This window comes from Neopelma chrysocephalum, unplaced genomic scaffold, assembly GCF_003984885.1.
Source record: "Neopelma chrysocephalum unplaced genomic scaffold, ASM398488v2 Primary Assembly neopelma1_71, whole genome shotgun sequence".
Lineage (NCBI taxonomy): Eukaryota > Metazoa > Chordata > Aves > Passeriformes > Pipridae > Neopelma > Neopelma chrysocephalum.
The window spans coordinates 14201130-14228161 of record NW_020897731.1 but is presented as its reverse complement, the minus strand read 5'-3'; the positions used below and the strand labels follow the sequence as shown (position 1 = coordinate 14228161).

The following is a 27032-nucleotide window of genomic DNA, read 5'->3' as shown; positions in this document are numbered from 1 at the left end:
ATACAGCAAGAATCACTGAATATTATCTTTGCCTTGTTATCATGAAGAAAACATTTTAAAAAGCATTAAAAAGTGTAAAAAGTGAATATTTGTATTAAACAGAATGGCCATGTGTTCCAAAAAAAAGAACACATTGTAGCATCAGATACCCTTACACAATCTGAACAATATTGTCTTATCATTCAAAATGGTAACATTAAATGTTCAGAGCACGCCAGCTGAACAACGGACAGAATGCGTGAAGTCCTCGCGCTAACCTTCCAGCCCATGTTTCTTCTTCTGAAAGCCCATTTCTTCTCCTGAAAACCGAACTGCTAAGGTGTAAGGAGCCCAGCAGAGATCATGGCCCCGTCTGCAAAACTGCTGGCAAATGCTCTTCGCTCTTTCAGATACCGCCCCAGGACCACATACTTCCTTCTGCCATTATAATATCTCAGTGATGGATTGGGCATTCTGGAAATTAAGTACTGATTCTTATCTTCCTTATAATTTAACTCAAGTGCCTTCAAGAAAAGATTATTTAAGTTCTTGTATGATCAAGATAAGATTGTTCCCTCAAGTGTTCTGGAATGCGCATAGTTGAAGGAGAAGCCCTCTGTACCCCAATATCAATATTTGCCCAAGTGACACATCATTTGACCAGTAGCACCTTCTTCAGACGAGGGGAGAATTCAACCAGAATCTCACTCCTACTGCTCTGAGTAGCACAACCATCTGTGGCCCTTCGGGGCAAGCCACCAAGTCCACCTAACTAGCTCATGCCTAAGGAGATGGTATAAAGAAAGATGGGGATGAAGATTTTTCTGTGATCAACGACTTATCTTTAAAGCTCTTGCTCTGACAGCATGCAAACTACTTATGTTTACTCTGAAATTTTCAGAATAGGTACCCAAATGTTTAGTGATGAAAGCTATCACCATCAAATTACAAATCAAAGTAATTTATGGAAAAAAGACTAAGAAAAAATCAAAAAAAGCCAGAGGAAAAAGGACAGGGAAGCAAACCCTGTGGCACAAGGAACAGAGACTGATAGTGAATGAAGAGGCTCTAAAACATGCTCACCCACAGTGCATAACACACACTACCTCTGCATGGCAGAGAATTGTCCTCTTTTACAAACATGCAACTTATATTCTTGAAAAAAATGTATTTTTGAAGTATTTTTCAGATAACTCTTACATACAGCTTTTCTCCTTTTATTCTCACTTCTCGAAAATCATGGCTCAGAGAACCACAGATCTGCACAACAGTGAATCACACCCACTGCAATCTCAAATCAGATGTGACCAGTGTGTTCCTTCTAGTTCATATTATTCATCCACCTTACCAAGAAGTGAGTCTTCATCTCAGAAATCATAATGCAAAGCATGAAAGAAGAATGATAGTTTTAAAATATTACTGATTAACTAGCAACTTTTCAACAGCAATTACTGAAACTGCTATTGAGAGAATCCATTTGGAATGCTAGGAGAGAGGAGTACATGAGCATTCACAAGTAGAGAATATTTAAACAAAACCAAAACAAAACCAAAAAAAAAGAGAGAAAGAATACACTGCAATCTTACCTGAGAACAAAAGGATATTTCTTTAAAGCTTTTCTCAATTGCTATTTTTTTTGTGTCAGGACTGATAAGGTAAACTTCAGACTGGCCAATCTAAAAAGAGCAAAATAAATAGCAAGATGATAACAAGTAACATTACACTTCCTTGTGTCTCACTATAAAAATCTTTCCTGAACATAAATCTTAATTTTTTTCTATCTGTATATTTAGACCTATTAGTGTATTATTTATTACCAGGGAGAATACTGAATCAACATTGATTTGGCATTGAAAGCTCTGCACACTATTGCACTGAGGTATAGTTTCACATTTAAGACAAGAGACTGACAATAGTGTTTAAACAGATGAGAACAATGTAATACCACAATACTTTGCACTGAGAGAAATATACTCACATTCCCTTTTTTCTCATTTTCTGCAGTCTTGGCATGTACTACATTCACAAAAACTACTTCATGAAGTTGTCCTGAAGTTTAAATCCAAGTGTGTGTCTCTCCCTATATTCAAGCTAATTATTTTTAGGGTTTTATTTATTTATTTAAGACACACATAACATTTAATTTAAAGCCTTAAACTCAAACTATACAAATGATTTTACCAAAGTATATTTTCAAAGTTAATTTAATCTGTAGGCCCTTTGTACAGCAAATGACCCAAAAAGCTGATGATAACTTTTGATGGGCAAAGGGCATTTTTAGAGTGAAACTACTGTTTTCAATTTTTCAACTTCTGGTAATATCTTTGTAAGATAGTAACAGAAAAAAATCAAATCCTCATATTTTCTAGCACATCAGAGAGCCTGCTAAAGACAAGTCTAATATCAGATTTTAGGGAAGATAGGTAGAATCCGGACCCACTCATGAGCATGACTTAGAGAAACATGCTTCAACCACTACCAAATCCCAAAAGATGCACATAAAAACATCATCAGCACCAATATAACTGTAATTTCTTAAGAAAGGGGGAAGGGTGGAATCCTGAACGTGAATGAATCCAGTGAGATGTGCCACCTCTGTGTGTCTAAAAATGGTCTTGTGCATTCACCTTCCACCTCTTCTTTTACTTCAACCAGTCACAATGGTTTTCCATAGCTCCCTGCTGGTTTCCTTGTATTGTCCCTGGGGCTGACCTCTCATGTGTTCATGGGGTTATTCCTTTCAACACCTACTCAGCAGCCTCCTCCTACTCACTGCTGCTTTCCCCTCCCTGCAGCAAGAGGCTCCTTCTTATAGCTCAGTCCCACATACTACTTTCACACTTGGTCCCAAGGCAGCAGTGATCATTTGAAGTCAACCGAAAAAGGGAAAAAAACCCAAACCAATGAACCTCTTCCCCCTCCCTCCCTCAACATACAGCCAGGAGAAAAGCCTACAAGTAAAACCCCCCAAATCCTAAGAAATTGGCTAAGAAATGAGTTGTTCAGGAAGAGATACCAAAATCAGGGCTGCTTGAACCAGGTAAGAAGAGTTGGCAGGTAACTAATCTGAGTATTTTTCACACCTCATCCACCAACCAACCTTTGCTGCAGTCCTGCAAAAATCCAAGAACCTTAACTAAGAACATACCAACAATTCTTATTCCTTTGGATATAAACTTACTTCTGTTTCATACATAGCCACAAAAAAACAGATGAGCAAAGCTGAAGACCTGTGCATGCTGTGGCTACTCAGAACCTGCTGAACACAGGGGACAGCTAAAGAACAAACACAGCACTGCCACGAGCTCCTCTCTTGTGGATACTGAAGGCACAAACTACAGTTACTTCACTTCCTGATATTGAGCTGAATTTAGACTGGCTGAATAGCAGAAGAATACAGCTGTGCATACTAAACAATATTTTCTCAGGCAAAAAGCAACCCAAGACAGAAAATCAGATCAGCAGAGCCCCACAAGTGGTAAATGTGCCTGTCAGCACATTTCATGTTCAGGCTGAAGGTGCATGTGTCTTTCAGAACTGTGGCATCTATTTAATATAAACTGAAAATGCATTCACTGGAGTAAGAGGATCTGGACCTAGGCAGTTCATCTGTAATCTCCCTATCTCTAAAATATGTGTCATGAACTAATAATGGAGTCATGATTTGTTTAAAAATTAGGCATTATTACAAATGGTATCTATATTTTCTGTGTGAAATACATGTCAGGAGAAGAAGGTAAATATGGATTTCTTTTTACTGGGGAAGAAAATTTCTCTCCATCTTCTACTTCTGTCTGATGCCAGCCTGCCACAAGGTATAACTAACTACAACTTTTTCTTCATGTTATTTTTTAGAGACATAACACCCCTCTGCAAAAAACTTCTTGTAATTGCACACACTCCACTCTGTTACTCTCCTTAAAAGGCCCAGCCTCAACAGAAGCTGACAGATCCAAGATGACCTCAGAACAGTTAGCCATTGCAGTATTAGCTCCAGGTTTGCATTATGTTTGTAAGACACAAGATATATTATATATATATATATATATATAAAATATAGCTTATCTATCATGAGGATTAGAAGACAAGCAAATAACACATTCCTTACTTGCTTCTAAGATCTTGGAAAATAGTTTTGCTGCTCACCTATCAAGGCAAGGGCATTGCCAGCCACACCAAAGCAGGGCAGGAGTGGGGAGGCATGTGTGCAGTAGTATAGGAAGTTATTACACTATATCATTACACAGACATTGGCAGCAGGAGCACTTTCATGAATTACACTGCTTATACGGGACATAAGGTTTACTAGCTCTCAGTCATGGTTTGGTCCTTCTGCTCTAGTTACATATAACTCATTCATCTGGAAATTTATTTCTGCTATTACTAGTTGGTGTAACTATGTACCATTATGCAATTGCATAACTATCTACTAACTTGCCGTACCTTTCTTAAAGCTATATTTAGAAGCCCAATGTTTCAGGTAGTGCAGTTTTAAACTATTTAATATAAACTTATTTGGATATGTAAACCAATTTGCACTAACAGGTAATGCTCTCCAGAGAAATAGGCAAGTTTAAGTTAAGCTTTGGTAATTGCAATTAAATTATCAAAGAAGTAACTGCCATCTGTCAGAACATCTGCTTTGGTGTTTGTCACTCCAAACTCCAAAATGCGAAAATGCCACCGGGAGCTGCAAATCTTGCTTTACCGTAAACAACATCGTCCGGTTTTCTGCAATGTCAGTTGGCTGCACAACACTGTGTCCATAGGTAAGTTGACTTTTTAGGTTCAGTGAAATTGCATCTTCCTCAAAAGACCTGACAAAGCTGTTACTTCTATGGGTTTCCTCTTGGAAATCCTTCTTAAAAGCAAAGGAACGAAGCCCAGGCTGAGAAAAAGATTTCCTAATTGGCCTTTTCTCCTCCTCTTCACTGACCAAGGGCTGGAAGACAGACCGAAATTTGCTACTGAAAGAGAAGCCTCCGAAGTTATTGGCAGTTTCATGTTGTTGGGACGATGAGTTGAAATCTGAATTTTTTGTACAACTTGCACGATTAAATTTCTCAATGCATTCATCTATGAGTGCTGGAGGTGCATTTTTATGTGCTACTGTCACCCGTCCACAGAACAGCACCTCAAACTTTTTGGCAAAAGGGTCTTCAACATCTGAGAGATTATTCTGAAACTCTTCTTGGCGAGCAATTTTCCCAGCTTGTCGAATAGAGCTTATAATCTCAGGCACCTACAGGAGGGGGAAGAAATACACAACATTAGCATCAGGTACTCTATGACAAAGAAGTTGCAAAATTAAGAGGTGCTCCCTGTTGTGATTTTTCTGGAACGCCTAATTTGATTTTGTTTTCAAAAAGAAAAGACCAGTTCAAGTGATCTTGTATTTGTCAAATAGACACATTATAGCAGTTAAACACTGATAAGAGGAATTGCTCATTTGTCTCCCTGCCAGGAGTCCACCATCATCAACACTTTGTCAAAAGAGGTTCATCTCCTGTAATGCTCTGTGTTTCCAGTAAAACTTTTGCCCCTGAAGCAACCAGTATAACATGACAAATTCCAACTCAAAATGAAACATAAGAATGCTCCAGAAAGCATACGAGAAGCCATGGACTAATTAATTGGTAAAGATAGTTAATCTTGGTTTTTTCTCAGTTATATTTCTCTTACTCAAACACTCGTGTCATGCAGATTAATGAGTCTCCTGCAAATTTTCTTTCCCTTTCATAACAGTATATTGCATTGTTATGGCAGTTTGGTGTTTGGTCTTTTTTTTTTTGAACTGTAGATAGCTGTATTTTTTAAAGAAACATATTCCTTATTTCAGATGTTAATTTTTATTCTACTATCTTAGATGACACTTGAAAATAATATTATTTCCACATACAGTATGACCTGCAGGGCATCTGCAGGAGAGAGCAGTCTGCTACAGACCAACAGATACTGTAATTAGAACCCAAACTGCCATCTGACACATTTTTAGTGACAGTAAACGGTCACAGTTGCTGATATGGTTAAAGGCAGTCATATGCATATGCTGTCTGCTAAGCTGCTGCGAGGCTCATGCTTGGTTACATCACACTGCTTTGACTGACCTAGGAGATTAAGGTTCTTTTGCAGCCTCTGCTGCTGCTGCAACAGAAATGTGGGGCCACCATCTATGATTACAACTGATAATTCTGCCAGCTTTTTTATTTACCAAATTCGCTTGGAGAAAAATCCGTGTGAAGTGTGCTAATTTCCTGACAAAACAAATCTCCTCTGTCAAGCATCAACTGAAGCTTGCTTTACTTACAAGTATTTGGTTGCAGATAGTACAGAAAAAAGTCTAGAAGCAGCAGACTAAAATAGAAGCCCAAAAGAATCATCTCCCCTATGAGAAAAGGCATCCCTAAACCTAAAGAATATTTCAGAGACATGGTCTCTGGTTTTTTCAGACATTTTTATGGTTATCTATTGCTTAATCATAATGTACATAAACCAACTCAGGAAACAGAAAAGGACTTAAAGGAAAAAAATTTGAACAGTGAAAACTGAATGGTTATATTCTGGGTGTTCACTCGATAAGATTCTTTTTATAGACAAGGAAACACAGATAGAAATGGATAGATAGGTAGATATCTAGGTAGATAGACAGATAGATTAGATAGACAGATTAGACAGACAGATAGATAGATAGACAGATAGACATGCACACACATACAGTTAGTGGATTTAAAACAATACAGAAATAAGGAGCAGATTTCAAAATAAATAAGAGGACTCAGGAAGCATTACTTCACCCTTGAGCGCAAGGCATGAGTCATCAGCTAATCATTCAGCAAAGACAATGGGGGAGAAGGGTAAGAAAAACAGGGTCAACAATTCATAAGTCCATTCTCTGATATGTCACAAACCAGCCAAAAAGCCTTGGGCTCAGGTAGCTTTGTGCTTAACTTCTTAATCATATACAAGAAGAACATAACGGTAAAACAAATCTTTAGTACCTCAAACAACATGAATTTGCTCTACAGTGAGCTCAAGGTTTACCTCAGTTTTATTTTCCTAATAGTCCTTCAAAGAATCAATTTTTAGTGGGTTTTAGGATGACAGTAAAACATACAATTTTATTATACCAATATTTCAAGCTGCAACTGCTTTAGCACTTTTAATAAACACGTTTTACTCTTGTGGGAGTGTCTGGACTCATCAGCCATAGGCATTTTTACTTTTGAGTTGCCCAGGATACACGCAGAAACCTGCTATCCACGTCCACTTTTGCTGAGGCTGCAGAGGTGACAGTAAAGGACTGAGGTATTTTCTGGACTATGCTTTGTTAAGGCCAGGAACATCAGTTCTCACTCAGACAGAGTGCCACTATCTCAACCAGGGTTAAGCTCCCCCCACATCATGCATGCTGATGACTACAAGCAGAGTTTCCAGCAGTGCAGGCAATGCAAGTCCTACAGCTGAGCAAAAGCCCTGACAAGGCATTATGGATCCACCACAGATGTGGGGTTACTGATTTTGATTTCTTCAATGTTTTTTGTTATCAAACACATTAGACATTGACAAAATTGCTATTCAGCAGTGGCTGTACTTTACATACAGACAGTGGTTAGGATAAGTCACTACATCACATAGAAGTACTTTGCAGTGGTTAATAAATTTTACGCCTTAGGAGACTCAGCAGGCCTGTTGATGGAAAATCAAGGGGAGAATTTATTTATTTATTTTCACACATGCTAAGGCTTGAATCATGTCATTGATAAGTAACAGCTGGCTTCCGTGCTAGATTTACTGAAAAACACTGACTCTTCTGTTCCCACTTACAAACCTAAAACAATTTCACAGCCTGCTAATATAATTTTATATACTTCTGATTAGGCAATTGATGGAGCAGCAGCAGAAGCAGCAAATCACTACCTCACTTTCCTGTGACTCTTACTTATGTTAAACATTTATTTTTTTTATTAGTAAAGACAAGATCCCCGATGAATGAGAAGAAAACCAAAATACATATTTCCCTGAAACTGTTCTTGGTCTGACCAATATTTGTGCTCTTTCTATCTACCAGTGCCATTCAAAGCCTTTTGTGCAAGTATTGAGAAATGAACAATCCACATGCCCCTGTGTGCTGCCTGATGCTGGCTCCCTCAGCAAACAGACCTGGATGCTGAGTACATAAACATGAAGTAAACATTGGTAAAAATAAATATGATTATTTCAATTATTAAAATAAAGATATGGGCTCTATCCTGGCAAATGTTTATTTACCACAGATGGAACGTTTCCAGATCAAGCTGCATGCCACTGGGTGATCAGTAACCACATCTCTTGCAAACCTCCAGGAATTAATTAAGATGTAAAAAGAATCAGGTTTTATGGCTCTCCAATTTGTATCAAAAAGCATCAGGGATGAAGTTGCTCCTGAATTAAGTTAATGTTGCTTAGAGTCTTTTAAAGGTTGTGGGTTCTTTCTGAACATAACAAAACGATCTTTTTTATTGTAAGGGTTGCCACAAGCTTGTACAGGTTGCTCAGACAAGTTGCAGAGTTCACATCCTTGTAGATATGCAAACTCTGGCTGGGCATAGGCCTGAGCAGGGCCTGACCTCCCAAGGTCACCTTGGTGACTTTAGATACTAACCATTCTTATACACACCTATAGGTAATTGTGTCTACTAATCTAGACTTGTTAAGACAGTGGGGGAAGACTGTTGCACACACGTATGATTTCTTCCTGATGTAAAAATTCTTTTTCTAGCACAGTTCTATTCTTAAGTGTTTTCTGACTTGTTTCTCAATATAAATATGTAATTAGTGGATAAAGATTATTTCTGTAACCAGAAAAACCACTGCTGATGACCTAAAATTATTTCCCTAAACCCACAAAACTAAGTATAGAACAGTGTAAGCAATGATGAAACTTTACCAAACACAGAATGTTACCTTCTTATCACTCGGTCCAGGCCAAACAGGTTTGCTGAACAGAAGACAGCTGAACGGTACTAGGCAAAGTTTTTGCATTTAGAGTGTCTGAATTAGATACAGTAAAAGATCATGTATCTATAACCATTAAAACTAACACTGGACTGTTGTGATTTTTTTATTTTTTTTTTAAGTTTACCCATGGTATTTCTGCTATAATGAGAATGTCTATTTTGCAGAGACAAAGCAGGGAACTGAAATGCTCAGTACTCTTGTGACTTGACTCTTAGGCATTCAAGCAAAATAGAAACAAACACTTAAAACTTCCTAGTGCACCTTACTCAGCTTTGAGAGACATATAGCTACAGCTTCTATGCCATGCACTAAACCATGACAGAAGGCAATTAATTTTTAAGCATGCACAGGTTTGCTGCATCTGCAGAACAAGGAGCAGAAACTGCAGCTGCATGCAACAAGTCACCCTATTAGTTTACATACAAGCACGTAAGAAGTCAATTCCTTTAGCCTGTCAGTAGATTTAAGAAAGAGTTAGAAACTATTTTAATGAAAAAAGCACAGTAACAGCTGAATGCAACAGCTGCCTTTTTGGTAAATAAGACCAGACTAAAAAAAGATTCCCTGTTTCTTTTATACACAGTAGGTAAGAAAGCAAACCGTGCCACAGGAAAAGAACATCAGCTGGCAAGACTAGGTAAAAAAAAAAAAAGTGGGATAATTTATTATTTTAGATGTTATGCAGCATTTATACCTACAGTATAAATCTACCAGTTTATACCTATCAGTCTCTTCATAAGGCTTCAGGTCAGTGAAGGGCTCAAGCATGGGCTTAACTATTTCAAGGGCATAGGTGGTTTTGTTTAATATAAGACAGACCTGTGCTGTCAGGAACTGGTCTTACACAACAGACTCCATAAATTGCTGGAGACTGAAAAACATTAGGGTCAGATCTTAGGCTGAACCTCAGAAGGTCTCATACCATGGTGGCTAGAACAAAGCCTTAAAAATTTTTCACAAAGCTCTTGTAACGAGTAAATGTTTTGATTGAATTTTGCCAGCTTATTCAAGTGTGAGATGACATCCAAATGATTTTTAAGTGTTTTTACTTGCTTTTTTTCTGACCATATGTGGTGGTTTGGGCTAGGCCTTCCTTGGTGACCAGTTTGTAACCAAGGAAGGGTCCAGATTTACCCAGTATTCCCTACGATTTTTTACGTAAGCCAGACTATAAGAAGAGAGGAGGAGAGGCCTTCGCTCTCTTTCCTTCCGGCGGCTTGGAGGTGCAGGTTCCCTGCTGTTGAGTCTGCCGTGTTGGGGAGCGAGGCCTGGCTAGGCCTTGCCGACCTTGGGAGACAGAGGTTGCCGGCGATCGTTCCGGAGCGACTCTCGGTTGTCCCAGGAGAGTAGTGAGATATCTTCTTTGCTAACTCTTTTGTTCTTTAGTTACTAGATCTCGGGCTACTGATTGGGATATATATATATATATATATATATTTTATTTGAGTTTTGTTCCTTTTCCCCTTCCCCTTTCCCTTTCCCTTGTGAAATTGTATATAAGTGTAAATATATTTATATATATCAGTTTGGTTGTCCTCTCTCTCGTTTTTCGGGTTTTTCTTAGTTTTTTCTCCCTCTTCTCCCTGAGGTTTTTTTTGTTTGTTGGGGGGGGGGGGGACTTCTGGTGGTAAGGTTTGGAGACTTGGCAGGGAGCCAGCTTCAAACCATATCACCATAGCAGGTTCAATAAAGTATGTCAAAAAGTCTAACACACTTTTGCTGTTAATACCTTTCCTTCTCTATTTTACTTAAGAGTACTGCTACAGAAAAAAATAGGGTATACAGCTACATAATCTTGGGAGAAGCTATCTAGTTGTATCAGGACAGATAGAAATATTTTTGTCACCCATAAGGCATTTACAATCATGGGATACTTTGTAAAAGTAGTAGAACAGAAGAAAGGAAAATATTTTTTAAATATACACAACATATGTAAAAGATGATACAGCAAAGTATTTATTTGCATTTTTAAAAAACCTGCATAAAATCTTTGATTTCAGTAGCTTGCTATGTAATAGAAAGCAGTTGGTCTGTTTTCAGCACACTTCTAACAACAGCTGTGCAGTAATCAGCACAGATCAGCACTTCCTGTCCTTATCACTCCTTAAACACACACTAGTGGTCAACTGAGTTCTTGGACATTTATCCCCACTCAACAAATCTAAAGTTTAGCATTTTTAAACCTAAAGCATTTAAATTAATATATTTTAGTGGGATTATTTTTCTTTTAAATTGAGATTCTGCACAATTTCTCCTTTCAGAATCACAGAATAATTTAATTTGGAAGTGACCTCTGATGGTGCAGTCTCCCATATAAAGCAAGGCAAACTTTCAAGTAAGATCCAACTTCAAACTTAGATGAGGCACTGGAGGGTCACATCCAGCACAGTTCCAAGTAGGAATTCCAAGACAGAATTTCCTTATTCCCTGGCATTAGCAGAAATTCAAGGCAGAAAAGAGTTACAGACTTTTGAGGTAATTTCCAATTCAGTGAAAGCCCTTTTATAGTCAGGTCTTATCTCAAGTGTCTTCAGAGGCTTTTTAATTCCTACTATCTTGCTTTAAGACTGTTCTATAGCCTCCTACACCTTGTTGACTTTTCCCAGTCACTAACTTCAATTCTTGCTTTAAAAATTTTCACGCCTTGATTCTTAATCAACAGTTCTATGGAACAAACCCCTAATGAACAGTTCTATGGAATACACCCTTAATCAACAGTTCTATGGAATACTATAATTATTAGCTTTCTTCCTTTGCTATTTGTTGACTTTTATTCCTCCCACAAAGCCACTTTCAAACCCAGATTTAATTCAGAGAAAGAGGAAATTCATAGTTCTTCCAGTCCAGATGGCTGTCGACCATCTTTTCAAGCTCCTATCAGTCTTTCTGTGCATAACAAATGCACCTCGGGTAGAACCAAAATGACATTCTTAACAACAGCTTCCTCAGTACTCAAGATTGGCAGGTGCACTGAGAGACAGTTCACCTTTCATGACTTCGCTCCTCAACACATATAATCCAAAATTTTGCTGCTGTATCCTTACTGCTCATAAAACAACTACGTACTTTGCCACTCTTGGCAGCTTCACCATCCAGTTGGTCTAGCTCATTTCTCTCTATAGTACATAAAATGCATTGGGTGTCTCATTTAACGAGGGATCTCATGAATGTCTTGAAAAGAAGAACAAGTCAGAGCTCAGCCAGAGGGCTGGGAGGGGTAGCCACGGTAGCAGCCAGCAGGACTAACCACAGTGCAGGTGTTCTCCTCAGGAAGGACTGTGAAACCAAACCTACAAAGGCAAAATAGAGGTGGTGTTTCAGCCCTGATAAGGGGGAGCTCAGTGGCTGAATGTCACCATGGGCCTATGAAAGGAAAAACAATAACACGTGTCTACTTGTGGGTGTGCTTTGCTTAGTAAGGTGTGAATGGGCATTATACAGAGAAAGGGATAAGTGACGCTAAGACTCAAATTTTGCAGGGATGCATGTAAGAAGCTGGTAACAGTATGAATCCGAGTGCGCTAAAACTCAAAGGATATACTGTGTGGGGCAGAGGAGAGTCATCTGTTTAAATGTAGCTTTTTTTGACTTGGAGTATGGTTGGTGAGTGCCATTAGTGTCCTCTGTGATGACTCTGATACAGTAAGCACCAAGACTGGAGCTCCCTGTAGCCAACACATACTCTTACAGTTTACACATTATTGTAAAAAGCTGTAAAGGGGACTAGACTTCCCACACACATCAAGTGCTGCCTCCAGAAGATTGCTAAGTACTGCAGACTGATGTCATGAGTACTGTATGCCACTTTCACAGTATCACATTCCTTTTAATATTACTGTCAAATCGCAGCTCGAGAACCCTCCTCATGACTCCCCAGCCTGATGGAAAAGGGTACACTTTTTGCAAAGTCATATGAATGGGAGAGCACTCCATGCAATTTAAAGAGGCACAAAAAGGTTTTCTTCCCCTCGGAGAAAAAAAAAGCCACAAACCAATATTTGCAGAATCTGTTTATAGAGTATTGTAAACAAGCTCAGAAATAGAACATCATTGTACTCGGTGTTCCAGTGAAGTTGGACTGCTCTATTATGTTGTGGTGCTTCCTCCCCAAGAGAGATGCAATATGTTGCAGATACACTTTGAGGGTTTCTTTCACATGCTCTCAAGACATACCTTACTTAAAGCCCGAAATAGAACAAAACCTGGCTACTCTCCAAAAATGAACTGCAATGTCCCAGATTGCTGCTTACTTTTGGTCCCCTCCCCACAAAAATGCACAATCCAAAACCAAACTGCAGTCGACAGGCTTTTAGTACACCTCGCAGTGCAAGAGCACTTGACTGGCTCTGAAGGGGTATTCCTACAAAATCTGCTTCTGGGAAGAATGTTAGTATACTCTGCCCTATACCTGGTGGGCTTATTACAAGGTGTCACTAATTTGTATTTCTCCAGCCCCTTTCTGTTCTTGTAGTAAAAACCACTTTTGATCTTGTACTGCTTTATCAGCTCCTTCATTCAGTATCATAAACTAACAAGCAACAAGTGTGGAACAAGTCAAAAGATATTTCAAATAATGTATTAACACCTTTATAGTGTTATCTTCTTCATATTTTGTTTCAAAGCTTTCTGTCCTGGTTAGAATGGCTGGGACCAATTCATCACTGGATGGGTGTAACCCAAAACTGCGTATTCTATAGCCTTCCATGCCATTCCCCAGAAACAGTTATCAGTAGAGGCCTGCGAGGTGGGAAGATGTTCCTGTCCTCATACCCTTTTATGGAATTCCCCGCTCTGATACCCTTTTATGGAATTCCCCTTTCTGAGGGAGGGACTGAGCCTCCTCATGCCCTTTTATGGAATTCCCCGCTCTGAGGGAGGGACTGAGCACTCCCGCCTGAACTGGAGAATATATAAACTGGGAGTTTCGGAACCTTTCCACCACTTGTGGGATCCAGAGGAAGACTGCAGACCACCGCTCTCAACCAGATTGAGACCACCACCCTCAACTGGACTGCAATCACCACTTTCTGACCAGACTGCAACAGCTCTCCCACCAGCAGGTTTTTCCCCTCTCCCTTTACTTTGGACTCAGGGGGCCAAGGAACATGACTTTTGTTCATGCCCCAGGGTGCTGGGTTATACATTTGGGTTTTGCAGGTTAAAACCAATTGTCTGTCTGTATAATTGTACTTATTGTATTATTTTAATAAATTGTTATTCTGACTTATAATCTCTCTTTTGAGTTGAGTTCATTTCCCCTGCTGGTTAACTTTAAAACCAGCACACTTTCTTTTCACACAATTTCACAAAAGAAAACAGCACTTCAAGACATAAAAGTAGTTGGTGGTCATACCTACAGAGTTCCTTGCTCACATTTTATAAGGTGACTACTTTACAATACCTGTTGTAAAGTAATAGCTAGAAATATCTGTGCTCATTCATTATCAACAGACATTAAATCCTTTTTTCAGGGAGGGGTGCAGGATGGAATTGCAAGCAGTTCCCTTCAGAGGACTGAAACAGGATTGGGACTGTGCTGGAGGCTATGAGGTGGGAAACAGAAGGAAGCCTACTCTTAGTTATAAATGGAAAAAGACAGCAATGGTGTTTGAAAGCTTTCAGGACAAGAGTTCTTTTCTGTTTTTTTTTTTTGGTTTTTTTTTGGTGGTGGTGGTGGTGAATTTGTTGTAGTTTCATCATCTTTTATAACTGAAAGGCAATAACAGGATTTAAAACAGGAAATTAGTTACTAAGAACATCTTTTCTGGGAAAAAATTATTTATCAGAGTAAATTCCATTTGTACATTAGGGTACAGGCTCTGGTCTCCTCTGCTCTCAGGCTTCTGACACAGTTATCAAAATTGTTATCAAAATATCACAACTGACAAAACAGGGGTTAGCAAAACAGACAGAAGTGAATATAATTTCTTTTCAAATTACATAAAGCCTGAAATTCTTCTGTCCTTTTTATCAATATCCAATTCCAAAGAAGAAGGGAGGAAAATGTGTGTCCTCATTACAACTGAGGTTATTTCTGATATAACCTTCTTGACAGCTGATCCAAACAGGTGTCAAAATCCCCCTCCCCTCAAAATTGTGGGAGAAGGTAGAGGGGGAATTGAAAGCTTTTGACTGATACAATGTGTAAGTTAGCTTTACCTGCAATAAAGTAAAACACCATCTATCTTACTTTGACAACACAGAGTTGACAGACTGCCTGAGGAAATGGACAGCCTCATGGTCCTTCTTCCTAGAGCTGCTTGGGAGAGGCACAGGGACAGACAACTTTTTGGATGGGAAGAATCTTACTCGAACATTAAAATGAAAAAGGCCCAAATGGAACTGGAGTGCAGAAGGTGATCAGTATTTTTCAGCATTCTGCCTGATTAGTATAAAATCTTTGTGAACTCATTTGCATGTGGATTGAGCACCTTTGCTGCTTTGTCATGCAGTAGTAGATTTCAGATGCCTCACTCAGGTCAACTCACAGGAGAAAAGGACGGCAAAGTAATGGCTAAACATCCCATGGAAACCACTCTGACACTGATTAAAAAAGCAGTTATTTAATTCACCAGTTTTTGCCCTTTTCAGGTGTAAAGCAAATGTTTTCTAATGTCTAGGGCTTTTTGAGTTATGGTGGCTTTTTTCTAAGATATGTATTTTAGTGATGGCTTCTTATCAGGTCTAATGGGATTATGCAAACCTGTCAAATAACTACATACTTCTATGAAATCAACACCTGTAGTTGATACTATACTATACTATAGTTTTTATTTTTTTTTCTAGAATACATTGTAAAGCACCCAAAATAACAATATATTTATTTCTGAAAATTTATTTTCAACATAAGGTGTTTGCCAGCCTTTTATTCCTACATCAATGGTCACCTTAGGAATATCTACACATTTTATGATACTGACATAGAATAATTTAGAGTTTTATCAAGTTAAAATTTTGGGTTTCTGGTTTTCTACCAGGCATTCCTAATGTACAGTGTATTCAATATCATGGAAGAGAAGGAAGAACAATATACCTAGAGAGCCTTCAACTTTTTTCAAGACCCTTATTACATAAGAAGCATATTGGGAAATTGTTAACAACCTACAGAATTAGACTGAATTTTTAAACTAATTACTCCCAGGAAGCTTTCTGACCTCCTCTGATCCACTGAGGACTATTTACATGAAATAGTCATTTGAATTAACATTATTCATCTTTTTGTGAAGAAATTTAGTTACGATAGGTCATGTTTAACTCTGTCAGAAATCGTTGCTAAACTGTTATCAAGGACAGTGCAAAACACATTGCTTTCCTTAGGATATTTTGCATTTACTGGAAGCTATCAATGCAATGTTGTTGGGCAGAAAAGAGAAGAGCAAGCAGTTTACTCAAGATCCTTTCCATCCTTTCCATTAAGATACAGCCAGATCACATTAGGCAAGTTGCCAATTTTACCTCCAAAGAGTCAAGGATCATTGTCCTAAATGCTCAGTCCTTCCAATTCCTGCTGATGACAGATGAACTAGACCCTGCTTCCCTTCTGTTAGAAGATAAAGCTGTCTTAAAATTTTACAGTAGGCAAAAAGTTCAACTTTTCTGTATTCTATCATTCCTCTCAGGTCCAGATTCGACAAAAAACTTGCAAGAAAAAAGGAAAGAGCTCAGAAAAAAAGATGATTTTGTAGAATGGCTGTTCCACAAATCCTTGTATCAGGTGTCTCTGAAAGTCACTGTAAGAGACTCAGTATGGTTGCATAAGGTACTTAAGTGTGCTAGAGTGAGGGGAGAAAGGAAAAACAGATGGGATACTAGATATCTGAAAACATTATTTAATGATGTATTCAGAGGAAGACAATCAGTGTGGAAAACATGCCATTCACTTACAGACTGTCTGAAAGCCAGCATTTCACTGCAAATGCCAACATGGACTGTAGGAATGGATCAGCTGCAAAGCGGGATTATAGAATAGCTATCCTATGTCTGGCAATCCTGCAATACCATCCTACACAGTACTATTTCACTTATTCATGATTTTGGACATCTTAACAAGATCTCATTTCTTCATTTAAATGTTGGAATTGCATTGGCTGGTCTCTCCCCAGTTTGTCACAGAGCAGCCAAGCTTGCTCCTTGTGATGACAGTCAACTGGAGCTTGCATGTCCCAACAGAAAACCCAGGATGACACTGTCCTTTTTAGATAAAGCCACACATTCACTCCTAAATGAGGAAGAGTTGTCAAAGCATAGATAAAAGTTGCCATTGAGACAAATGGAGCTATGGGATCACTACTGAAAGCCATCCTAGAGCCAAACCAAGGTGCCACTCCAGAAGTACCTCAGAACAAGAAGCAAGAAGTCTTAGCAGTGCCTCCAGATTATGAAAATGCCATGATGGCTCTCCCTGCTAAAAAACTCTCATATTTATGTCTTGTATCAAATTCACTTCAGACCTACAGTGTCAGATCTATAGATCTGCAGGCTGTGCCAACAACTTTGTTTTGGTCAGCTCAGTACAGCGCCATGCAGTTCACCTGTCCTAAGCAGGCAGCGCTAACTGACTGGAAGCTCATCTAGGAAAACACTAGTAACCAAAGAGTAACTGCTGAAATTCATACTTCTGTTCCTTCTCCATCAACTGTACTACAGCATTACAACATTTATATAAAGCTGTAGTCAAATAATTTACCTGCATAAGCTGGTTTATTTAAATAAATGCCATAATAACAGTAACCAGTACCCAGTCCTACATGAAGTTTAGAATTACTAATGATGCAACTGATGAATGACAAGAGAAGAAATTCACAGAACCTCATTAATTTGAGTCTCAGTCTCAAAATTGTTCATATTCCTATGTAAGAAAGCAACAACAACAACAAACAAAATAATAAAAAAAAAAAACACAGCATAGAAAAGATGTAGTACCAGACTGATTGAAAATGGAAATGGAAGATATTATCAAGATGCTCAAGATATTTTCTATTAGTAATGATGCTATTCCATCGCCACAGTCAGAGCAAGGTAGTTGTACTGATGGGAAACAAAAATCTTCAAATCTCCAAACAGACCCAGCCTCAGAGTCTTCCTAAACAAAGTGGCTGTGTGATAGTGCACTATGTGGAGAACTGTAATCAATTAAAAAAGAAAACCAAACAAAACACTCAGAATGTATACAAAGACTTCCAATAATACATGTCCCATGATGATGAGCATTTCTGGAGCTCCCACCATTTATTTGTATTACCACTCAATAAATACAAAATTTGATCTACACCATACTCTATTCTGCTGCTACTTATAACAATACAAACACATAAATTTTGAATCTGTTCTCTTTTCTGGGTTATGAAATTGCTATTTTAAGCCTACCCAGTCTCTTCCAAGAGTAAATTTTTCATTATTAGTTTTTGTTCTTCCGCTCTTCTCCACAAATTAAGATTGTGTTTCTTTAGAAAAGGATAAATCAGTCTGATAGCTACCAAAGGATGAAATGCAGCCAAGCTGGACAGTTCACATTGTCACACCACTTTCAGAGTGACTGAATTCTGACCTTCACAATATTTCTGAAATATTCTATATTTAAACACTTACTCGCTGATGAAACCCAAATGGGAGTGGTGATTATTTAACGTTTCTAAAACACAGATGAACAGGCCTATAGGATCTCCATAAGAAGCTGGAGGGGCATACCAGAATGATGCTCTATGTGGAACACTAACAGAGTAGCTGAAGGAAAGCAGTAAGAAGGGAAGAAAAAATATTTCTAGGAAAGACTCCTTTTAATGGCAACTTCTTCCCCCCAAATTATGACAGCACTATGGACTGCTGTTATTCCAGCCACACCTAATACACAAGGGGACTGGGCCTTTTTGGTTGTTTTTATAAACATTCGTGGAAGCATTACTGAATCCCTAAAAATACCAGAGAAAAAATGCTGACTGAATTATAACAACCTACAATAAATATTTTTTCATATGATTCCACACTTCACAAACAAAATAGCATCAGCTGCATGAACTGTGTTCACATATAAAAACCCACACTTCTCAAGTCTACAGAAGTTTGCCTTTGATGACTGTACGTCAAGCAGAAATGTTGCTTCCACAGAATGATAAATTCTACAGGTTATATTCCAGTGGGACTTGGCCAAAATTTGAAATTCCAGTACATATTTTTCATTCAGGGTCTGGGTTACTAGCACCAGAGTTTTAAACACAGGCCTCTCATATATAATGGTCTAAAACTCCAAAGCACTTCCACAAATCTCCTTTTCCATGACTTGCATTTGAGGAGACCGGAAGCTATAAGAAGTTCCAAAGTCACAAAACCAGCATGAAACATTTAGTGATAACCATCCAAATTTCCATGACAATGGCTTCAGTAGGCTCACCTCATTGGTACTATAGCAGCAGACCAATGGTCCAGTAAATGTAGAGAGGCAACTGTTAAGTAAGATACTGGGCTACAGTGCTCCTTGAAATAAACACACAACCCCCCAAAACGTTTGACTGAAAAAAAAAAGGAGCTGTTTAGTTTAGCTCAGCTTTGCCATTTTCAGTAGCTGAGTGTGCCTGTGTAAACTATGCACAAGGAGTCTCTTCTCCTCAAACCTGTAATGTCACAGAATATCTGTACCTGAAAATCCTGTTTGGTTGCTGCATATTCAAGGTTCTTCTTCGAAAAAAAAAATTTATGTTTTTTATTATAGTGATGGTGATGTAAAGGTATAAACATTCACAAGTCCAAAGCCAGTAACTTTCAAATTGGGAAGAATACTTTGGCCATGAATAATTTTTTTGTTTTTAAAATGTGACCATCAACACATGCTTACACACACACTGCTAAACATTTTTACTCTCTCTTCACAGTGCTTCAGTTAGTGACAGACAGAAGTGTAGGTCACAGAAACTCCAGATAACCTCCTCAGGCCTGAAATTCTCACTAAGCAGTAGCCAAAAGGTTAACATCCCAATAAAAAAAACAATTCTCTGATCAGCTGCCATTCCTTGCATCAGGGCCATCCACTCTGAAGCTGTGAAGCTGTTTGTCCAGCTTCTCTAACTGGATTCTCAAGTACAATATAGGTGTGACTACTTCATTATTTTATTTTGGACCAGAAATGTGTTTGAGAGTGGATTCTCCCAATCCACTTCACATGCGACAGACTGCATTGTGGACCTGTCTCAAAGCACCAGAACTGTCATCCATTTAAATAGAACTAAACCTTAATTTTGTGATGCATTCCACTGCAGACAGGCATATAGTTCATGGCAGCAAATCCTAATTTCAGTAGTTCAAAGTAAAAATTGTAAAAAAAAAAGCCAGTTCAAAGTAAAAATTACTTCCCTGAGTAAGGTACACAACCTGTTCTCAGCACCAGCAGTCTCCCTTGAACAACCTGTTGCTGTTTGCCACTTAGTAATGTGGATTTCTACAGGGGATTTCATGTAAGCTAATAACTGCAGCTTTCAGACATCTGGCCAGCTGATCTGGGAATACGGGCCTGGTCTTTTGAGAGCTTGGAGGCACAGAAGAAAAGAGGTGTTATACCTTGTTCTTATGCTCTAGTCCACTGAAACAGGGTAAAGGTGCCCGAACCTCACTTTTGCTTCTCAGTAAGCAAACAGTGCTTTTCAGAAAGTTTTTACATTAAAACTCTCCCATTAAAATTTAATATTCATACATTAATTCACATCAGCATTTATTATTGTAACTTGGTTAAAAAGAATAACTGACAATTTAGATACAACTCAGTACAGTTAATACAGTAATAAAACTAATTCACATTACTTAATGTCATTCCCCGACTCAGCTTCTGCTCTTTGAGTTCCAGCTGCTCTTCCCAGCTGTACTGCCTTACCTCCCCACACAAATTAGTAAGTATCACTTGACATAGTTTGTATATCTTTACTGATAAGTAAAATACTAACAAAATGGAGGGAGAGATTTTTTTTAACCTTAATCATTGCCATCCATAAGTATTCCAGCTTGAACAGTTGAGCTGTAAAGGCTTCTAAAGTAAAAAAAAAATAAAAAATAGCCAAGCTATAATTCAATTAACAGTGTTTCTCTTGAGGATTTACTTGTTAAATCATTAGTCAACCTTTGTACACCATACACAACCTGAGTTCCTTCAACTTTGAGAAGTCTTTTGAACCATTTTATTTTAAAGTATTTAAAGCATTTATTAGTCTGCACAGTAAAAAAGTTTCAACATCCCCTTAAAGCAGAAGTTTCTCAGAAATGCTGCAGCTTCTATATTCAGGACAATGGAAATTACAAATTTTCTTGCATTTCTGTAAGATCTCTGAAGAAAGAGGTGCTTTGCTTGACTTTTCCCTAAAGATATTTCTACTTAGGGACTCCAGAGCCAAACTGCTGCTTTTGTGTACTCCGCAACACCTCTAGTGCTCATAAAAGACTGTTTCATTACAGTAGCCTTACAAAAAAGCAGACTATGATGCAAAACAGTATTTTAGATCATCAAATGTAAAACAAACGAAGTTAAAACTTGGTGCTGCAGACATATGTATATAATGGCAAAAAATCCAAACAAACCCTTAGTTGTACCGTTCATCTCTGATAGGACCTGGAGTTTTCCCTGAACCTGCAGAATTCACTAATATTTTTCCTACTGGTTGGCCCAAAACATGTTAACTACATGAAGGCAGCTAGCACCAATTTCCAGAAAACTTTTCAGCAAAGGAAAGTAAACAGTTTTTGACTAGAGGCTAAAAGTTCTGTTTTGAATTGCAGAGGGCAGAACCTGTACAAAAGAGCAAGCTCAGCTACCTTATTGGGCTTGGCTTGTTAAATCTAAAGGTCGACGTGAATCTGAAAGAAGATACTCATAAGAAATTAATTCAGAAAGGCATAAATGATTCAAGAGAAAAACCTTGGTAAATTGCAATCTACATGGCCCGGAATTTCACCGTGGAAAGCTCTACTCCTTAGAGTAGAGCTTTAAAGCACCCCTAATGTACCTTACAAATGCAGAGGACACTGCCCTACTACACCTGCCCAGCTACAAAGAAGCTGTGTGAGCTGTATTCTGGCCCTCTCCCACCAAATTGGGAACACGTAAGCAGAGGAGGTGCATTTCAGACCTGGCACACAGAAAAAGAAATGGAGGGATGAAGAATAAAAGCAAACAGCTCCAAAGGGAACTTAACTGCTGAGTAACAGAGGGGTTTCACCACAGGACTGACTTCATTTCAGATGCTGAGCGCATATTCCTCAGTCATCGCCAGGCCCCTGCAGGGGAAGGTGGTGAGTGACTGGCATACAGAAAACAGTGCATTTAAAATGCTCAGCATTTTGTGATAATCTGCACTTATCTGAAAGCTGTCAATTGGTAACAACATTTTACCCCAACATAAACTGACTCGGAGAATCACACTGAGCAGCAATGCAGTGTTTTCTGACAGGGGCATTGTGCAAACTTGGGCACCAAAACCCAGCTCTGGCAGAAATCTGCACTTTGTCTTGGCTGCTCTGCTGGCATCCAGCCTGGGAGACAAGCGAGGGTCTGTCCCTCTAGCCCTACCCACAGCGCCAATGGCTTCAAGGAGATTCTTCTGCAAATGAAACTGCAGCATTTCAGCCTTCACTCCCCAATGATCCCCAATTCTTCCCTGGCATTAGTTCTCTTTAACTCTTTGATTCTTGATATTTCTTTTCAAAATGGGTTATTGGGATAAATGTACTAACACAAACTATGGTCGTACCCCATAGGATACCACCATCATTTATTCAGCTACCCAAATAATTCATCATCTTATAAGTAAGATGGGCTTAAGAGAGGTTTAACAAACATCTAAGTTTTTTGGCTTTAGACAGTGTTAAAATGCCTGGTTATGAGGGCTCTTTAAGAGACCAAACCTTGATTAGTTTGGCTAAAATGTAAGTCATTCATTGAGACACTAAATAGGTTCAAAGGTCTTTGTTAGAAGCTCTGCACAACAAAGCAAAGTGGTACATCAGTTTAGCTGGAGCAAAACAGTCTCATAAATGAGTGTGATATACCCTAAAACTGACCAGCAAAAAAGCCAAGATCATCCATTCAGAACATTCTTAAAAAGGAAAGCAGGAGGCGATTTCTTGACCTTCCTAATTTTCAGTCTCTTGTTCCTTTTCATTCTTTTGCAGAAGGCAAATTAATTTCATTTGTAGCTTCTGAACCAAACTAAGAAGTATATAGTTACTCTCATTCATGCTCCTGCAGAGGTCTACTAGGCACTCTATTATATAGAAAATAGTAGGAATAATGGCAAAACACCAGCAAGATCAATTATAATACAGCATGTAAAGCTAAATTTGGATTAAAAGAAACATAAGTGATATTTCTGATGTTATTATAATTGCTTCTTCAATGATGTTTCAAGGCACAAACCAAGTAATCAGGTCTTGCTGCACTGAATAGCATAGAAACTTCCTTGGTTGATGGCCTGAGAGCTTCCCAAACTGGGGAAAGCTCACAGACCATTTTGACTCAGCCATCCTTGGAAAAAAACCAAACCAAACAAAACCAAAAACTTACTTCTTGTTTTGCTATTGGGAATTTCAGAGCAACTGTTGTGAATATATCCTAAAATCTGATTTTCATAGCAGAAATCCAAACGATCAGCTTCTCAACCCAAGGTCCAAGATTAGCCAAGCCAGCTGGGCACAGCTATGCTGCAAACCCACCCTTTTCTGCCAGTGTTGGTGGCACATTCTCGAAGGTTCCTCAGACTGCAGTGACAAACTCTGTTGCTCTCAGTTCCCCTCACGAGGGAACTGGGAGCATACCCTACCCACAAGCTGTTCTGAAGATTGGAGGCAGCTGACCAGGGTGAATTGATCCCTACCAGCAAAACCATTATAGAAATACCTTGACTTAAATAACGCAACCTTGCTTTGTATTTTACCTTAGTTATTTTCTTTACTGGTTCTTTGTTGGTTTATAATCCTTTAGACAAAATAACCTGAAGCTAAACACAGCTATTAAATTATATCGTACTCTTTTTCTGTAACTAGAAAGACACACCGTGCACAAGCCACAGAACTAGCTGAAAATCTGAGGACACATTTACTCAAATTCTCTATTTATACAATTTATTACACTAAGAACTGTTTCTATTTCTTTAGCAATCAATTCTTTAATTGTGGTTTCTGTCAAGTTGCTACTGAATAGTAACTTGCATTATAAAATTAAAATAATTTGTAAACAACTAATTTTTTTTTAAACTAAAGCTGTATTAAATATGAGGGAAACAGAAATAAAATTACTCTTAACAGTTATCACTGTATTATTATCTCCCACTAGTGAATTAATGATGTGCAAGTTCACCACGAATCTAAAAATCTACGTCTTTTTTTTTTTTTTGAGACTGAAGGCTTTGATATATTTCAATTCCACGATGATTACTTTACTTTTAGTAACAGTTCCTTCAGTGATCTAAACTGAATATAGATAGTCTTTGTGTATCTACAAGTGTGACTGTATTTTCTACTCACAACAGTGTAAACTTAGTTTACACTTTCAAGAAACTATGTTTTTAGGTGCTTAATCAAAAGTTCCCTTAAGTCAGTTATCTGACTTTGTATCAAACTGTGCAGGAAAAACAGGTATAACTATTCTTTTTTATTTAAATAATTTTAGGAGACTAAAACAAGTTAGTACTTTAGAATTCATTATCCACAGAGTCATCATTCGGTGGTTTAGCCAGCATCCATATGGCCAATGGGAGCAACACCAACCCATGTAATACTCAAGCAGGGCTTTATCCTCCAGCCCAGAACAGGCCCCATGACCCTGCGAAACTCATCCCCAAGGAGCCTCTGTGTAGGTAGGAGACAAGTTGGGGAAAAGTGCATGTAAAAACCTGTAATGAAGATTTATTTAAAAGTAATGTTTATACAAACACTAGGGACCAATTTATAGCACATGGGAGTCAATTACTTCACATGTAACTATCTGCAGGCCTGGGGACTTGCATGGTGAGACTAAACACCCACGTTACTTAAGCGGTTACTCATTTTTAAGTAATAGACGCAAGGGGGCAGCTTTGTTTCTAGGGGGCCAGATTCCTTCGCCCTCCACAACCCACAGTCATTCCCCATTTTGGAATGGGCCACTATCTTATAAAAACTGGAAAGGCTTACATTTGTGTTGAAAGCCCACAGCAGTAGTTCCTACATTTTTACTGATCAGATTTTGGCAGGCAGGAAAGCTTTCTCTATTAACAAGCCTCATTTTATATTTCCAAGTACACTGCTTTTGCTTTCCCTCCCAAATTAGTGCTGACAACTAATGGCCATTAAAAAAATAAAACTAAACACTTGTGAGGAATCGGCATTGAAATAATTAGTTCTGAAAGCTCAGAAAGCACTCCTGAAAGCAGTTAGAAGCATATTTCCGCAACAGCTTCTTTTCCCCCTAAAAATGCAGTCAACTCCATGTGCTACAACTTCTGACCTCCTCCAAGACTAACTCCTCTCTGACCAGTTGCTTTGTCCACTTGACAAGAGAACAATGAGAGGGGGAAATGGGCCACCCCTTGGTGGCATCCTTGAAGTATGTACTCAACTGCATCACTCATCTTTTGACAGCAGCCACCTGTATAGGAGACTGACACATTTATAAGAGTCGGCACGGAAATCAACTGGTATCATTCCCTCAGATAATGTGTCAAATCAGGCCTTAGGTCATGCACAAGACAGAGCCAGAGTGAGGACAGGAGAAGCAACTACTTTAACAAGCGTTACACCTGACAGCTCTACAGAGAAAAAAAGACAAGTGGAAAGAGCAAAGGATATGTTTCAATTTTCAGGGTATGTCTAAAATTAAGCAGACTCCTTTCAAGACAGAATAGAGCAAGTCTTTCTATTTGACAATCTTAAGAAAGGCAACACAGTCACACATCAAGTACTCCCTCTTACTGTCTTCCCAGGGTAGGTATTTCACCTGTTAAATAGTCAGGAACAGGGATGTAGAAATAACTAAGCAATGGACCATTTACACCTGGCAAAACAGAAGGGAGAACCAGGATTTATGTGGTCTAGCAGTATTATGATAAAGTATTTTTACCCCAATTCTTGCCTGACAACAAGCTGTTTCACACACTTGTCCTCTTCTACGCTTTCTATTGTGCCTCAAGACAGAATACCATTTACAGCTCATTTAAAATTTAGAATGACTGTTACTTTGGAATTTTTTTTAAACATCAGCTCAAAACTATATTCTAGATTTTTTCAACCATCTCTACTGCTTTGCATCCATACATAGTTTCACTGTTACAGTGGAACATCTTACTGAAGCCCTAGACACACAGAAAACACGTGCATTGTCACAGAAGTAAGTCTCCCACTAAAAGCTAGCTTACTCTTCTTCATAAATCCAGAGTATGACAAAAACCAGGAAAAAAGTCCAAAACAAACAGTGGGAGTGCTGTTGCACATTCTCCAGAGTACACAAGTAGCGTTAGACTTCAACAGGCCTTCTGTGAAGTTTTAATTACAGCTCTCCCCTTTTACAGATCCGCAGCACGGTAGAACAAGTCGGTCAGACCCGCAGCTTCGCTTTTAACCCTCAACCCAAGCCACGTCTGACAGCAGTCTGACTTACTGCTCACTTTGAGTGCTCCTCCTTTTCCCTGCCTGAGCAATACAGCAGGGCTCTGCTCCATCCCCAGAGATGACTGACTTGCCTCGAAATTACACGCGAACATCTGCAAACTCTGAGGCTGGACTTTACTTCCCGAGCGCGGAGGGCTGCGGGCGCCGCGCCGCCTACCTTGGCCACCCAGCTGAACAATGGTGACATCCTACGGGCTCCGGCGATCCCCGGCTCCGGCCGCTCCTCATGCGCCGGGAGGGGAGCCAGCCCGCCCGGCCTCCCAGAGTTTCCCCTACGGCCACGGCCGAGCCCCAGCCGGCGGGACTGCGAGCTCGCCGCGCCGGGGACGATGCCCGTGGCGGCGCCGGCTCAGCCGCGGGGTGGGAAGGGAAGGGAAAGGAAAGGAAGGGCCGGGGCCGCAGCCGCGTCCCGCCCCCGCTGCGCTCCGCCCCTGCCCGGA

The 27032-nt window shown here is 39.1% G+C and overlaps 1 protein-coding gene across 8 annotated transcripts in view; it reads right to left on the bottom strand.

Annotated features, from left to right (window-relative positions):
- The window catches only part of TBC1D1 (TBC1 domain family member 1), a 106744-nt gene that overhangs the window by 48659 nt on the left and 31053 nt on the right, over nucleotides 1–27032 (bottom strand). For 7 of the 8 annotated variants that reach the window (XM_027686480.1, XM_027686484.1, XM_027686485.1 and 4 more), the window contains 2 exons: nucleotides 4688–5221; nucleotides 1566–1655 (listed from right to left, as the gene is read on the bottom strand). In XM_027686480.1, coding sequence (XP_027542281.1) covers nucleotides 1566–1655; nucleotides 4688–5221 — 624 coding nt within the window. Of the gene's footprint in view, nucleotides 1–1565; nucleotides 1656–4687; nucleotides 5222–26749; nucleotides 26910–27032 lie in introns of those variants that run through there. The other variant, XM_027686487.1, reaches the window with a different exon arrangement.